The sequence below is a fragment of the Anguilla rostrata genome, chromosome 4, assembly GCF_018555375.3.
Source record: "Anguilla rostrata isolate EN2019 chromosome 4, ASM1855537v3, whole genome shotgun sequence".
Taxonomy (NCBI): domain Eukaryota; kingdom Metazoa; phylum Chordata; class Actinopteri; order Anguilliformes; family Anguillidae; genus Anguilla; species Anguilla rostrata.
The window spans coordinates 67,003,694-67,018,473 of record NC_057936.1 but is presented as its reverse complement, the minus strand read 5'-3'; the positions used below and the strand labels follow the sequence as shown (position 1 = coordinate 67,018,473).

Here is a 14,780-nt window from a genome sequence, read left to right as displayed (position 1 = left end):
GAGCTGTTTAGCACTAGATGATTGAAGTGACAGTAAAAGAGCACCAATCAGGAAGCGCCTTCTCTCCCTGCCTGAGGACGTCTGATTCCTGCTCCTCTTTCCTGCAGAGTAGAGGTGATAGAGGAGGAGGAATAGTCGTCTGTCTGTCTGTCTGTTAGAGGGTGTCTGATTTCTCAGTGTGTCTGCTCTTTTCTCCATTGCACTGATGTAAGTGTGTCCTGTCACTAATGGAGACAACAAAGAATTCTGGGAGTTCTTTGCAGATGTCACGCCTCAGTGTTCCTGTAAGAGGGGCAGAAATCTCTCAAATATCCACCCCTGTGTTCAAGTCCAGACAAGAAACTCAAGCCCAGGAGAATTAGCATCGTTATCCGCTCACAATTATGAATGTTTTTCCATTTTCTTTTTTCTGCATTATTACACATCCATCCAGTGCTCTGTAGTGCAGTGGTCTGTGTGTAATCCGCTCCTCTCCCTCTCATTCTGCTCCTCTCATATCTGTTCTTCTCCTCTCATCTCATCCACTGGGTCGCTCTGTCTCTGTGTTGATCTCTTTCCACTCCCCGCTTCTCCCTCCCCCCTTTTTCTCTCTCCCTCTCTCTTTCTCCCCTTTTCTCTTTCACTCCTCCTCTCCCTCTCCCCCTGTCTCTCTCCCTTCTTTTTCTCTTCCTTTCTCTGTCTCTCTTTCTCCCGTTCTGTCTCTTCCTCTCCCTCTCTCTCTCCCCCCCTCTCTCCTCTCTCTCTCTCCCCCCCCTCTCTCTCCTCTCTCCCTCCACCCCCCCCCTCTCTCTCTCCCTCTCTCTCTCTGTAGGGGCCTCTTCCTCTGACTCAGAAGGAGAAAGTTCGGGGCAGAAGACCAAGCCAGGAGCCATGCCACAGTATGTGTGTCTGCCTGCGACCCCTGACCTCTGAACCCCTGACCCCATGTGCTCGTGTGGGGGGTGTGGCCTGGCGTTTAGCCCCCCTCTGAAGGGCTCATTAGGGTTAATGAAAGGATGGATCTGTAGTGCCAGGAGGTTCCTGCTGCACACAGTGTCCTGAGGAGGGTTATTTATACCTGTTTATGAGCAAGAGGAGCCATGTGTCTCTCATCTCCCTCCATCTGTCCTCACCCTGTCCTCTCTTTACACTCTGACTCCTCCCTCTCTGTGTGCTCTGACTCCTCCTTCTCTTTACACACTGACTCCTCCCTCACTATGTGCCATGACTCCTCCCTCTCTTTACACTCTGACTCCTCCCTCTTAATGTGCCCTGACTCCTCCCTCTTTATGTGCTCTGACTCCTCCCTCTTTAAGCTGTCTGGCGTTGGCTCACTGTCTCGATGACATCATCCTGGTCGAGAGAGAGATAGATCACTTCAGGCCCAGAGCTGCTTATTAGGAGCAAAGTCCAAAATGACATCAGCACGAAGAAACAATGAGCCCAAGCAGCTGTGTGTGTGTGTGTGTGCATGTCTGTGTGTGTGTGCGCATGTGTGTTTGTGTTTGTGCGCGTGTGTATGTGTGTGCGCGCGCGTGTGTGTGTGTGAGTGTGAGTGTGCAGCTCATCCATAGGGCTGTTAAACTCCACAGACTAGGTTTCTTATCTTTATTGTTTAAAATGGGCGAGACTGACAGACTCTGCTGGGCATTTCAGGGTCCAGAAGAAGACCACCTCCGTTTCCCTGACGATTCGCACTTCTTCGCCCAAGACCCCAGAGGCCGCGCCCCACCGATCCACCCTCGTGCAGCCTCTCTCTGCACCCCCCCTGCGGGTAATCAGTCACTCACACACACACACACACACACACATACACATACACACATAAGCACACACACACACACACACGCACGCACACACGCACACACGCACACACACACATACACACACTACATGTATGCATGCACAGGATGTGTTTGATGAGGGTTAAGGGCTCCTTGTGGCCAGGGCTGATGCTTATGTCTGCTCTCCTGGGGGAGTCACGCTTTCCATGCCAGACACAAAGCACTCTGGGTAGGAATGCTGTGTGTGTGCTGGACTGGGGAGTCTGCAGTGCTGAAGAGGGGGTTCCTGGAATGCTTTTCTCTCTTTCATAAACACCCACCCTCCCCACCACCTTTAAGCAGGGTTATACAATCAGATATCAGTGTGTGTGTGTGTGTGTGTGTGTGTGAGCTTGTGTGTGTGTGTGTGTGTGGGTGGAACTCCCATGTGATGAGCATGTGACTCTGATAAACACTGTAACCTCTCCCTGCTCTGATACAGAGATGATCCTCTCTGTGCTCTGATACAGAGATGATCCTCTCTGTGCTCTGTTTCAGAGATGATCCTCTCTGTGCTCTGTTTCAGAGATGATCCTCTCTGCTCTGTTTCAGAGATGATCCTCTCTGTGCTCTGATACAGAGATGATCCTCTCTGCTCTGTTTCAGAGATGATCCTCTCTGTGCTCTGTTTCAGAGATGATCCTCTCTGCTCTGTTTCAGAGATGATCCTCTCTGTGCTCTGTTTCAGAGATGATCCTCTCTGCTCTGTTTCAGAGATGATCCCTTCTCTGTCGTGACCTCTGTGTCTTCAGAGATGATCCTCTCTTTCTTTCAGAGATGATCCTCTCTGTGCTCTGATACAGAGATGATCCTCTCTGTGCTCTGTTTCAGAGATGATCCTCTCTGTGCTCTGTTTCAGAGATGATCCTCTCTGTGCTCTGTTTCAGAGATGATCCTCTCTGTGCTCTGATACAGAGATGATCCTCTCTGTGCTCTGTTTCAGAGATGATCCTCTCTGTGCTCTGATACAGAGATGATCCTCTCTTCCCTCTCTCTCTCTCACATGCAGGTGCAGAGTCCAATGTCCTCTCTGCAGGGGGGAGAGGGCTCATACATAGCGCCCCCTGTCTTCACTAAGGTGCGTTTCTCTTCTTACTGTACATCAGTGGTACCCTACTCTGTTCCTGGAGATCTACCGTCCTGTTTGTTTTCACTCCATTCCTAACAAAGCGCACCTCATTCAACAGCTAGAGGTCTTGTTGAGCTGCTAAATAGTCATGTGTGCCAAATTAAGGGGTTGAAATGAAACCTGCAGGAAGGTAGATCTCCAGGAACGGGGCTGGTTCACACTGCTGTGCATGTGACTCATTCAGTTCTGCCAGAGGCCACACCCCCTCCTTTCATCCCGGTGTTTCACAGGGATTCAGTTCATGGAAGGGCAGGGTGTTTTTCTCATTGCATTACATTACATTTTATCTGGCAGACGCTTTTATCCAAAGCAAAGTGCAGTAAGTGCATACCAAAGGTCGGTGAAAGAACTACAGAACACTGGTCAGATAAGATGCATTTCTCGTTAAGTTATCCATAGCCATGAACTACAAGTGTAGTTCACGCAGTAAGCATAGGCGAAGTCAGTAAAGTTACGGCAAGTCAATAAACAAGAAGCGAGGCATGATTACAAGAGATATGATAAAGCGCTACAGCATCAAGCTAAAGATGCAAGTACAGCGTAAGTGCTGGAAAATCAGGATACATGACAGTGATGTTTCAGTAGGGATAGCCCTGCGGAGGTGTGCAGTGTTAACGTTATTCTCTAACGCTGTCTGCAGCCCCTGCACGACGTGCAGGCCTCGGAGGGCCAGGTGGTGGTTCTGGAGTGCCGGGTTCGAGGCAGCCCCCCCCTGCGGGTCCGCTGGTACCGACAGGGCCAAGAGGTCCAGGATTCGCCCGACTTCCGCGTCCTGCAGAAAAGTGAGACGCTCGAGAGACCCGCGACGGGAGGAGAACGTTAGGACAGCGTTAGGACAACGTTAGGACAACGTTAATTAGGCTGCCTGTTACACAACAGGCTCCGCAACGATAAGATAACGTTAGGAAAACATTGTCTATTGGGCTGTTAGATGTGCAGAGGTCCAGTCATTGTGTGTGAGGACTGTGAGGTTTAATGAGGTCAGGGATCGGCCGCTGCAGTACTGGTGTGTAGCTGATGGATTAACCCTGACTCTGTGGAGTCCAAACCTGTATCGGCTCACCTCCCCTTTCTCTCCTCCCCTTTCTCACCTCCCCTTTCATGTCATGTGACCCTCAGAGCCTCGGTCAGCCGCTGAGCCAGGTGAGTTGCCGTGGTGACACCTCAGCACCACTATCAGACCTGCCTGCAGTCCACTCTCTGCACCCCGAGACAGCATGTGTGAGCTGTGTGTTTGAGCCCAGAGAAAGCCTCCTTAGATTACCTCTGCGCTCTGTGTGTCCTCATGCAGCTTCCGTACTCACAGCAAGACAGGGAGGCGGGGGGGGGGGCAGGTGTGAGAAACTGCCCTGTTTGCTAATCTGACACTAATATGCACACTCACTCGTATACACCACACACACACTCACTCGTATACACCACACACACACACACTCACTCGTATACACCACACACACACTCACTCACTCGTATACACCACACACACACTCACTCGTATACACCACACACACACACACTCACTCGTATACACCACACACACACTCACTCGTATACACCACACACACACTCACTCGTATACACCACACACACACACACTCACTCGTATACACCACACACACACTCACTCGTATACACCACACACACACTCACTCGTATACACCACACACACACACACTCACTCGTATACACCACACACACACATACACACTCACTCGTATACACCACACACACACTGACTCACTCGTATACACCACACACTCACTCACTCCTATACACCACACACACACACACTCACTCGTATACACCACACACACACACACTCACTCGTATACACCACACACACACACACTCACTCGTATACACCACACACACACACACTCACTCGTATACACCACACACACACTCACTCGTATACACCACACACACACACTCACTCGTATACACCACACACACACACTCACTCGTATACACCACACACACACTCACTCACTCGTATACACCACACACACACCACCTCAGTATACACACACACACACACACTCACTCGTATACACCACACACACACACACACTCACTCGTATACACCACACACACACAAACTCACTCACTCGTATACACCACACACACACACACACTCACTCACTCGTATACACCACACACACACTCACTCACTCATATACACCACACACACACACACTCACTCGTATACACCACACACACACACACTCACTCGTATACACCACACACACACACACTCACTCATATACACCACACACACACTACACCACTTTTACACCACACACACACACTCACTCGTATACACCACACACTCACTCGTATACACACACACACACCTCACTCGTATACCACACACACACCACTCACTCGTATCACACCACACACACACACACTCACTCGTATACACCACACACACCACTCACTCGTATACACCACACACACACACACTCACTCGTATACACCACACACACACTCACTTACTCGTATAACCACACACAACACTCACTCGTATACACCACACACACACTCACTACTCGTATACCACACACCACACACTCACTCGTATACACCACACACACACTCACTCACTCGTATACCACACACACACTCACTCGTATACACCACACACACACTCACTCACTCGTATACACCACACACACACTCACTCACTCGTGTACACCACACACACACTCACTCATACACCACACACACATACCGTGCCGTGAAAAAGTATTTGCCCCTTCCTGATCTTCCTGGTGTACTCTGTTATTTCATATTTGTCACACTGAATGGGTTCAGATCCTCAGACAAAATATATATTAGACAAAGGGAAACTGAGTAAACACAAAACATTTATAAAGTTTTAAATTATTTCATTTATTTAATGAAAATATTTGTCAAAATCACCCATGGAAAAAAGTAATTGCCCCCTTAGTTACTCAATCAACAGATTAACCAAATTTAACTGCGAAGACGTTGTTATAAAATTCATGGTTTGGTCCTCAGAGGAGATCTGCACACTGGTGATCGCAGAGGCGTTTCCAGAAGATGGCGGTCTGTTCAGCTGCACAGCCACCAACCATTATGGGACTGCCACCAGCACAGCCCAGCTGAACATACACTCAGGTGTGCTGAACACACACTCAGGTGAGCTGAACACACACTCAGGTGAGCTGAACACACACTCAGGTGAGCTGAACACACACTCAGGTGAGCTGAACACACACTCAGGTGAGCTGAACACACACTCAGGTGAGCTGAACACACACTCAGGTGAGCTGAACACACACTCAGGTGTGCTGAACACACAACCAGGTGTGCTGAAAACACACTCAGGTGACCTTAACACACACTCAGGTGTGCTGAACACACACCCAGGTGAGCTGAATATACAAACACAAATGCTTCCAGGACAAGCAAGAGAAAAAGCACTAGACAAAAATCTCATTTTTTCATATTTTATAAGGACACTTACATTTGGAAAATGTTCCAGACTCTAGATCTCCCTTGTCCTTCTCTGTTCTCTGTCTTCTGTTTTTCTACCATCTCTATTTATCTCTCTTCTTTTTCTCTCCTTTTCCCTCTTCTTTAAGTTCACTGCAAATCAAAACGATTTACATCTCTCTGCCCCTCTTTTCTGTGTCCCTCTCTCCCTCCCTCCCTCCCTCCCTCCCTCTCCCTCTCTATCTCTTTTCCTCTGTCTCCCTCTCTCTCTCTGTCTCTCTCTCTCTAATCAGTGAATGAGGACTTCAGCAGAAATGGGGTGCTGTTTGATGACTCCCAGGCCTTCCCCCCCCCACCTCCCCCAACAGAGATCAGCCTGCTGGAGTTGCCCCCCAAGACAGAGCGTTTCCATGTCAATGAGCTGGAAATCTGGCCCAGTGTGGTGCCAGCATCGCCCGTCCAGACCGAACCCGAGGCCCTGGAGGTCTGCAGCAATGGCCCGGCCGCCAGCCCCCCACCCCAGGATCCCTCACCCCCCCCACCACCCGCTGGGGAGTCTCCACCCCTGTCCCCGCCTTCCCCCACGAGGAGTGGCCCACCACTGCCCACCAAACCCAAGCCCAAACTGTGAGTGACGCCTCCACACTACCGCTGAGCCTGGTCCTAGTGCCTGCACCCCCGAGCCCTGGCCCCGCCCCGAGAGCATGCTCAGTGATAATGCTCAGTGATGATGGTGATGGTGCTCAGTGATGATGCTCAGTGATAATGGTGATGATGCTCAGTGATGATGCTCAGTGATGATGGTGATGATGCTCAGTGATGATGGTGATGATGCTCAGTGATGATGGTGATGGTGCTCAGTGATGATGCACAGTGATAATGGTGATGGTGCTCAGTGATGATGCTCAGTGATGATGGTGATGATGCACAGTGATAATGGTGATGGTGCTCAGTGATGATGCTCAGTGATGATGGTGATGATGCTCAGTGATGATGCTCAGTGATGATGGTGATGATGCTCAGTGATGATGCTCAGTGCTAATGGTGATGATGCTCAGTGATAATGGTGATGGTGCTCAGTGATGATGCTCAGTGATGATGGTGATGATGCTCAGTGATGATGCTCAGTGCTAATGGTGATGATGCTCAGTGATGATGGTGATGGTGCTCAGTGATGATGCACAGTGATAATGGTGATGGTGCTCAGTGATGATGCTCAGTGATGATGGTGATGATGCACAGTGATGATGTTAATGATGCTCAGTGATGATAATGATGAGAGAGGGTTCGGAGCAGCAGTGCTCTCTCAGTCAGCTCTCAACGCTGTGATCGCGTTTGTCCCCTTACTGTTGCAGATCTGATGACATAACTGAGAAAACGGTCAATGACAGGTAACAAATACGGCTGAATGAAATGTTTTAAGAGCTTGGACAGGAATGGTGCATTGTGGGTTTATTTTCCCGGCCTGTGCTTCTGTGAGTGTGTTTGCTTCCCGGATGGTTTTTCCCCGATGTGCAAGACTGTGCCCAAAAATATGCCCTATGCAGGAGCACTAGATTTACACACACACACACACACGCACACACATCTCACACACACACACACACACACACACACACACACATCTCTCACACACACACACTCACACACATCTCTCACACACACACACACACTCACACACATCTCTCTCACACACACACACACACTCACACACATCTCACACAGACACGCAGACACACACACACACACACACACACACTCACACACATCTCACACACCACACACACACTCCTACACACAATCAATCTTCACACACACACACACACACACTGACACACACACACACTCACACACATCTCACACACACACACACACTCGCACACATCTCTCACACACACACACTCACACACATCTCTCACACACACGCACACATTCACACACACACACACACACACACACACACTCACACACATCTCACACACACCCACACTCACACACAGAAGCACCTTCCCTGAGGCCTATACACCTACATCTCACTTGACCTTCGACCTCTAAGCTTATCAGCAGGATCACCAGCACACTCCACTTATTTACCTACAACTTCAGTTCCTGTACTGATTGTGTGTCTCTGTATCTGTGTGTGTGTGTGTGTGTGTGTGTGAGAGAGTGTGTGTCAGAGAGAGAGAGAGACAGAGGGCTCAGTCTTGTCTGTGGTTTGGATTGAGCAGCATATTATGGGATATTCCTTTGAATCCCATGATTGTGGTAAAAGCTGTGATTAGAGTGGAGTCTGAAGCAGAGACTCTGTGCATGGTGATAATTATCCACACAAGAGTAGAGTTTAATGGCTGTTTCACAACACACCTCGCACACACATACCTGCTCTCTCCCACCGCTCACTCTTATGTGAGCTGGTGCTCATTGGCTCTTTACTCAGTACACCTGGGTCTGAAATATGCACGTTATATAACAGAGGAGCTCCCTGGCAGGTAGAGCCGTGAGCCTGTGGACAGCAGGGCTGCCCTGCTCGTGCACAGCACCATATAAACACCTCTGCTGCTTATTCTATTCTTTTATAAGACTGAGAGCCAGCTGGAGTTTCATCAGGAGAGAAGGTTTTCACCTTTGACTTCTGAACCCCAAGTCCCGTAGTTATCCAGTCACACAGTTAATGAAAGGTGTCTGCTTCACTAAGGGTTAAGTGAGTTTAGCTGCTTTCATGCTGATCTCTTTAATCCTGAGTCTAAATGCCCACTGTAGCCACTGATCCCAGATTAGCCCCTCCCCCAGCTCGCTGCTCAGTCTCAGGGGTGCACCTGCAGGTGATCTCCCTGGGGACTGGGGATACCAGGTCACTATGGCAACCCTGTCAGCTTTGTGTGTTTGTGTATGTGCATGTGCATGTATGTGTGGTGTGTGCATGCATGTGTATGAGAGAGAGGGTGTGTGCGTGTGTGTGTGTGTGTGTGAGAGAGAGAGAGAGAGAGAGAGGGTATGTATTTATGTGTGTGTGTGTGCCCCTGTTGTTGCCTGTGTAATGTCACTGTGATATCATTTAAATGAATAAAGGTTGAAAGGTCATGGACTCCTGACATGTGCTCATTCATCCCCAGTGTGGTTAGTCAGTCACTGTGGGCGGGACTTCCTGACTGTGGACTGAGCTGCAGCTGGCTCTGCAGAATAATGACATCATTCCTGTGCATTCAGAGCGCATTGTTTAGCCAGCACTATGCCAGTATGGGCCAATGGGTTTGAGTCTTACTGCTCCCACCTGTTAGGCGTCTGGTTCACCTGACCGTGCCTGTCCTGCTGACTGACTCATCGAGTCCCCATGGGAGGACTGGGCACTGGGGGGCGTGGCATATTCACCATGGTTACTGGGCCATGAGTGTGTCAGAATCCCTGCAGGAAATGTGGTCATGAGCTGACAGCTGGTCTGATGGGCGTGTGATGGAGTGTGCTGTCACACCTCCTGCACTGCTGGTTGTATCACTCTGCTTGTCTGAGTAGCTGTGTGTGTGTGTGTCTTATATTACTGATATTTTCATTTGGAGCTCTGCCACATGCCAATAACTCATTGGGAGATGGGCACAATGAAGGCTTACCCTGGGTTTCATTTTCAAATAAGTGAAGGGGCTTCTCCTCACAGCTCCACATTAAACTTCCTGTGGTCATAGGTCAGAAGCCAGAGGTGGCTGAATGTGTGATATTTTCCCTGCTTGGGCTGTGAGGTCAGGACCCTCCACTGTGTGACTCCGGGAATCTCTGTCACAGGGTCTCATTCTGGGAACCGAGTCTGTCTCGAACCCCACCCACCAGACGAGTCTGTCTCAACCCCCACCCCCCAGACCGAGTCTGTCTCAAACCCCCCACCCCACCCCAGAACCGAGTCTGTCTCAAACCCCACCCCCACCCCAGGACCCGAGTCTGTCTCGAACCCCCCCACCCCCACCCCAGGAACCGAGTCTGTCTCAAACCCCCCCACCCCCACCCCAGGAACCGAGTCTGTCTCAAACCCCCCCACCCCCACCCCAGGAACCGAGTCTGTCTCACCCCACCCAAACCGGTCTGTCTCAAACCCCCCCCCACCCCAGGAACCGAGTCTGTCTCAAACCCCCCACCCCCACCCCAGGAACCGAGTGTTCAACTGTCCCCAAACCCCCCCCCACCCTCCCAACCCCCCCGAGACCGAGTCTGTCTCAAACCCCCCCACCCCCACCCCAGGACCGAGTCTGTCTCAACCCCCCACCCCACCCCAGGAACCGAGTCTGTCTACAAACCCGTCTGTCCAAACCCCACCCCACCCCAGGAACCGAGTCTGTCTCAAACCCCCCCCCACCCAGAACCAGTTGTCTCCCACAGGAACCGAGTCTGTCTCAAAGGACCTGCCACCCCCACCCGCCACGCAGTCTTCTAGGAACCGAGTCTGTCTCAACCCAACCCCACTCCCACCCAGGAACAGTCGCCACACCCAGGAACCGAGTCTGTCTCAAACCCCCCACCCCCACCCCAGGAACCAGGCCTGCCTGTTTTCATATTTTAGACAGAAAGTTGGAAGGTGAGACAGGAAGTTGGAAGGTGAGACAGGAAGCTGGAAGGTGAGACTGGAAGTTGGAAGGTGAGACAGGAAGCTGGAAGTGGGATGGCAGTAACGGGGCATTCCTGTGCTGGAGGTGTTTGGAAGCTCAGAGACGCAGAAGCGTCCTGCCTCAAGCTGTGTGTGTGTGTGTGTGTGTGTGTGTGTGTGTGTGTGTGCGCGTGTGTCGCGGGGGGGTGGCGTGTGTGTGGTGCTGTGGGTGTGTGTGTGTGTGTGTGTGTGTGTGTGTGTGTGTGTGTGTGTGTGTGTGTGTGTGTGTGTGTGTGACTCAAGCTGGGACTGCTGCACAAGCAGCCCATTTATGAGGTGTGTCCTGTAAAAGCAGCAGTGCTGTATTAGTGAGCCGCACACACAGAGGCGCTGTGTGCTGACGGGGTGTGTTCAGGGCTCTGGAGCGCAGACACAGTTTACCTGTGACCAGAGGACTAATGCAGAGGAGTTTCCCTCACTGATCTCAGACCTGTGACAGTGTGCCATCGATAATATAAACAGCACAGAGGTGTTTCCCTCACTGATCTCAGACCTGTGACAGTGTGCCATCGATAATTTAAACAGCACAGAGGAGTTTCCCTCACTGATCTCAGACCTGTGACAGTGTGCCATCGATAATATAAACAGCACAGAGGAGTTTCCCTCACTGATCTCAGACCTGTGACAGTGTGCCATCGATAATATAAACAGCACAGAGGAGTTTCCCTCACTGATCTCAGACCTGTGACAGTGTGCCATCGATAATATAAACAGCACAGAGGAGTTTCCCTCACTGATCTCAGTTCAGTGGAGAAGCCTGCAGTGAGGTATAGAGGCTCATAGGCAGCACAGGCAGCGTGTTAAAGTCCTTTTGAAACAGAGCAGAAACAGAACTCACTGACCCTAATACCCACATAAGGGCAGGCAGGCCTTACAAGGGCTTTGGAGGAGCAGGATTGGCCAGGAACAGCCAGAGGGAGGTGGGGGATTGGGTGAGAGGAACCAGGGGTGGGGTTTGAGTGACCTCATGAAGGCCAGTCCTGAAGGGAGAACAGAGCCAGCTTCCAAATAAGGGAGAGAGAGGAGAGAGGGAGAGAGAGAGCGAGTGAGGGAGAGAAAATGGGACTTCAGAATACAAGCAGGTCTGCCTATGTGACAGAGGAAGAGAGACAGAGAGAGAAAAGGGCTGGGGGATGGGGATAGACTGAAATAGTTCTATAGAAAAGGTAGAGAACTCATTTAGCTGTTCCCAAGTTAAACACAGCTTTTCCTTCAGTTTGAAATAGAAGGATTGAATTTAACCTTTAAGCTGATCATTCTGTTTCTCTTACCTGCCAGTGACATCTCCAACCACTTTTTCTTTCTCACGTCCGGCTGGAGTTTGAACCCAGTTTTAATAAGTCAGTTCAGGCTTTACAGAAAGCACATTAAAGGGTTACAGTCATACAAAGAGTACATAGTGTTACAATCATTACAGATTGTGAACTTAAAGGGATGCGATTATAACAGAGAGTACACTTAAAATGTTAAAATCATAAGAGAGTTCACTTAGAAGTGTGCAACCATTACAGAAAGTATAAGTTAATTTATCTTCTAATCCAAATAATCTGTGAACATGGGAAAATGCTTGACTCACGAATGTGTGTGTGTGTGTCTATGTGCGTGTGTGTGTGTGTATGTGTGTGTGTGAGAGTGTGTGTTGCTGTGTGTGTGTGTATGTGTGTGTGTGAGAGAGTGTGTGTTGCTGTGTGCGTGTGTGTGTGTGTACTTTAAGGCCATGGGGACAGACTCTATGCAGTGGAGCTGATGTGTCCAGTGTGAAGCAAGGTTTGGGGGGGGGGGGGTGTTTAGGGCAAACACCTGAGAGAAGCAGCTGAAACTTCCTCAGGTTGCACTGCAGTGATCTGTGATGAGGTGGCAGCCAATCAGCTCCTGGTTGAAGTGCAGCCGATTGGTGCTCCAGAGGGAGGAGGTGTGTTCTGTTTCCAGTAAGGCCTTACAACCTCTCTGACTCAGTTTATCTGCCAGCCGACCCCGGGCTGACCCCCCGTTTAACGCCTCACCGAAAGATTAAGCAGGAAGTGTTTCAGCTCTGTTGCAGTGAGGTCAGAAATGTGACGCAGCCGGGTGAGCTGCAGAGGGGAAGCATGGGGGTGCAGGGGACCCCACATCCATGAGCTTGGAGCCAGACAGAGGCGAGACATACACACCTCTGAACCTCATTTCCACAGCGACTGTCGCCCTCGGGGACTGTGACCGTCTGCTATATCTCCTTCTTTCTGTCTGTCCCTCTCCCCTGCTTCTTTTTTCTTCTGCCTTGCTCTCTCACCATCTCCCTTACTCTTCAGAAAAAACTCTCTGCCCTGGGTCTTTCTGTCGCTCCCTCCATCTCTGTTTCCCTTTCTTGCTTTCCCTCTCCCCCCCCCCCGCTCCCCATGGCGGAGTGAGCTGGCATGGTTAGTGAGAGCACACAGACACAGACTGTGCTGCAGGGCTTTTATTGTGAAAGGGAGGCGGGGAGACTGAGCGCAGAGCTATAGCCCAGACTGCTGTGAGTCACGGGGCCAGAGTCTGTCTCTCAGACAGCCTGCCTGCCATAAATACAGCCCCTACCTGCCCGGGACACAGCTCTTACCAAAGCCCCTGAGCCGGTACAGGTACCGCACTGAGCCTACTGCTGCTGCCTGGGACACAGTCACACTGCTACAGGTACTGCTGCTCCTGCTGCTGCTACTGCTGCTGCTTTATCTCTGAGAGAGACAGCGAAGGACCTAGATTCTCTGAGCTTATACAGTCTGTTGGATTGGAAGAGAAGTTTGTTCAATTCACTGCTGTGGTGAGTTTCTTGGAGTTGATGTGCTGCTGCTATGTGTGTGTGTATGTGTGTGAGAGAGAGAGTGAGAGAGTTAGTGTGTGTGTGAGTGTGTGTGAGTTTGTGTGAGAGAGAATCAGTTTGTATGTGTGTATGTGTGTGTGTGTGTGAGAGAGAGAGAGAGTCATTTGTGTGTGTGTGTGTGTGTGTGGGAGAGAGAGAGTCAGTGTGTGTGTGTGTGTGAGTGTGTGTGAGAAAGAGAGAGTCATTGTGTGTGTGTGTGTGGGAGAGAGAGAGTCAGAGTGTGTGTGTGTTTCTGGGGGCTGATTTTCCTGTGTGAGAATGCCATTAAGGATCTCCTCAGACATTATGTGGAGTCTGCATTTTACTGCTTCTCTGTGGTTTCCTCTGGAATGAGAGAGAGAGAGATGAGAGAGACAGAGAGATGGAGAGAGTCAGGGAGATGAGGGGGAGAGAGAGAGAGAAAATATGAGAAAAAAAATGAGTCAGAAAGATGGGGAGAGAGAGAGAAAAAGAAAGATGGACAGACAAACAGAGACAGAGAGAGAAAGTAAGTTTTTCTGTAAGCTCTTTCTCTCTGTTTCTGTCCTGCTGGGCTGAGCTCACTGTCCCAGTACTAATCCTGCTCACATTCAAATCCCCACAGGAATGCATCTGCACAAATTCCACCATCCGCAGATTCCCCACACTCACGCTCTGTGTGTGTGTGTGTGTGTGTGCGTGCGTGTGTGTGCGTGTGCGTGTGTGTGTGTGTGCGCGTGTGTGTGTGTGTGTGTGTGTGTGTGCGCGTGTGTGTGTGCGCATGTGTGTGCGTGTGTGTGCGCGCGTGTGTGTGCGCGTGTGCGCGTGTGTGTGTGTGTGTGCGTGGATGTGTGGGTGTGTGTGTGTGCATGCGTGGGTGTGTGCATGTGGTTGTGCGTGCGTGTGTGTGTGTGTGCGTGTGTGTTTGGGAATGTTAGACTGAGACACATTATATGGAAACACAAG

At 50.5% G+C, this 14,780-nt stretch overlaps 1 protein-coding gene across 1 annotated transcript in view; it reads left to right on the top strand.

Annotated features, from left to right (window-relative positions):
* The window catches only part of palld (palladin, cytoskeletal associated protein), a 50,114-nt gene that overhangs the window by 9,074 nt on the left and 26,260 nt on the right, over positions 1-14,780 (top strand). Inside the window, 8 exon segments of the mRNA XM_064333938.1 lie at positions 812-878; positions 1,636-1,753; positions 2,812-2,880; positions 3,572-3,713; positions 4,051-4,074; positions 5,956-6,075; positions 6,687-7,020; positions 7,749-7,784. Coding sequence (XP_064190008.1) covers positions 871-878; positions 1,636-1,753; positions 2,812-2,880; positions 3,572-3,713; positions 4,051-4,074; positions 5,956-6,075; positions 6,687-7,020; positions 7,749-7,784 — 851 coding nt within the window. The 5' untranslated portion in view covers positions 812-870.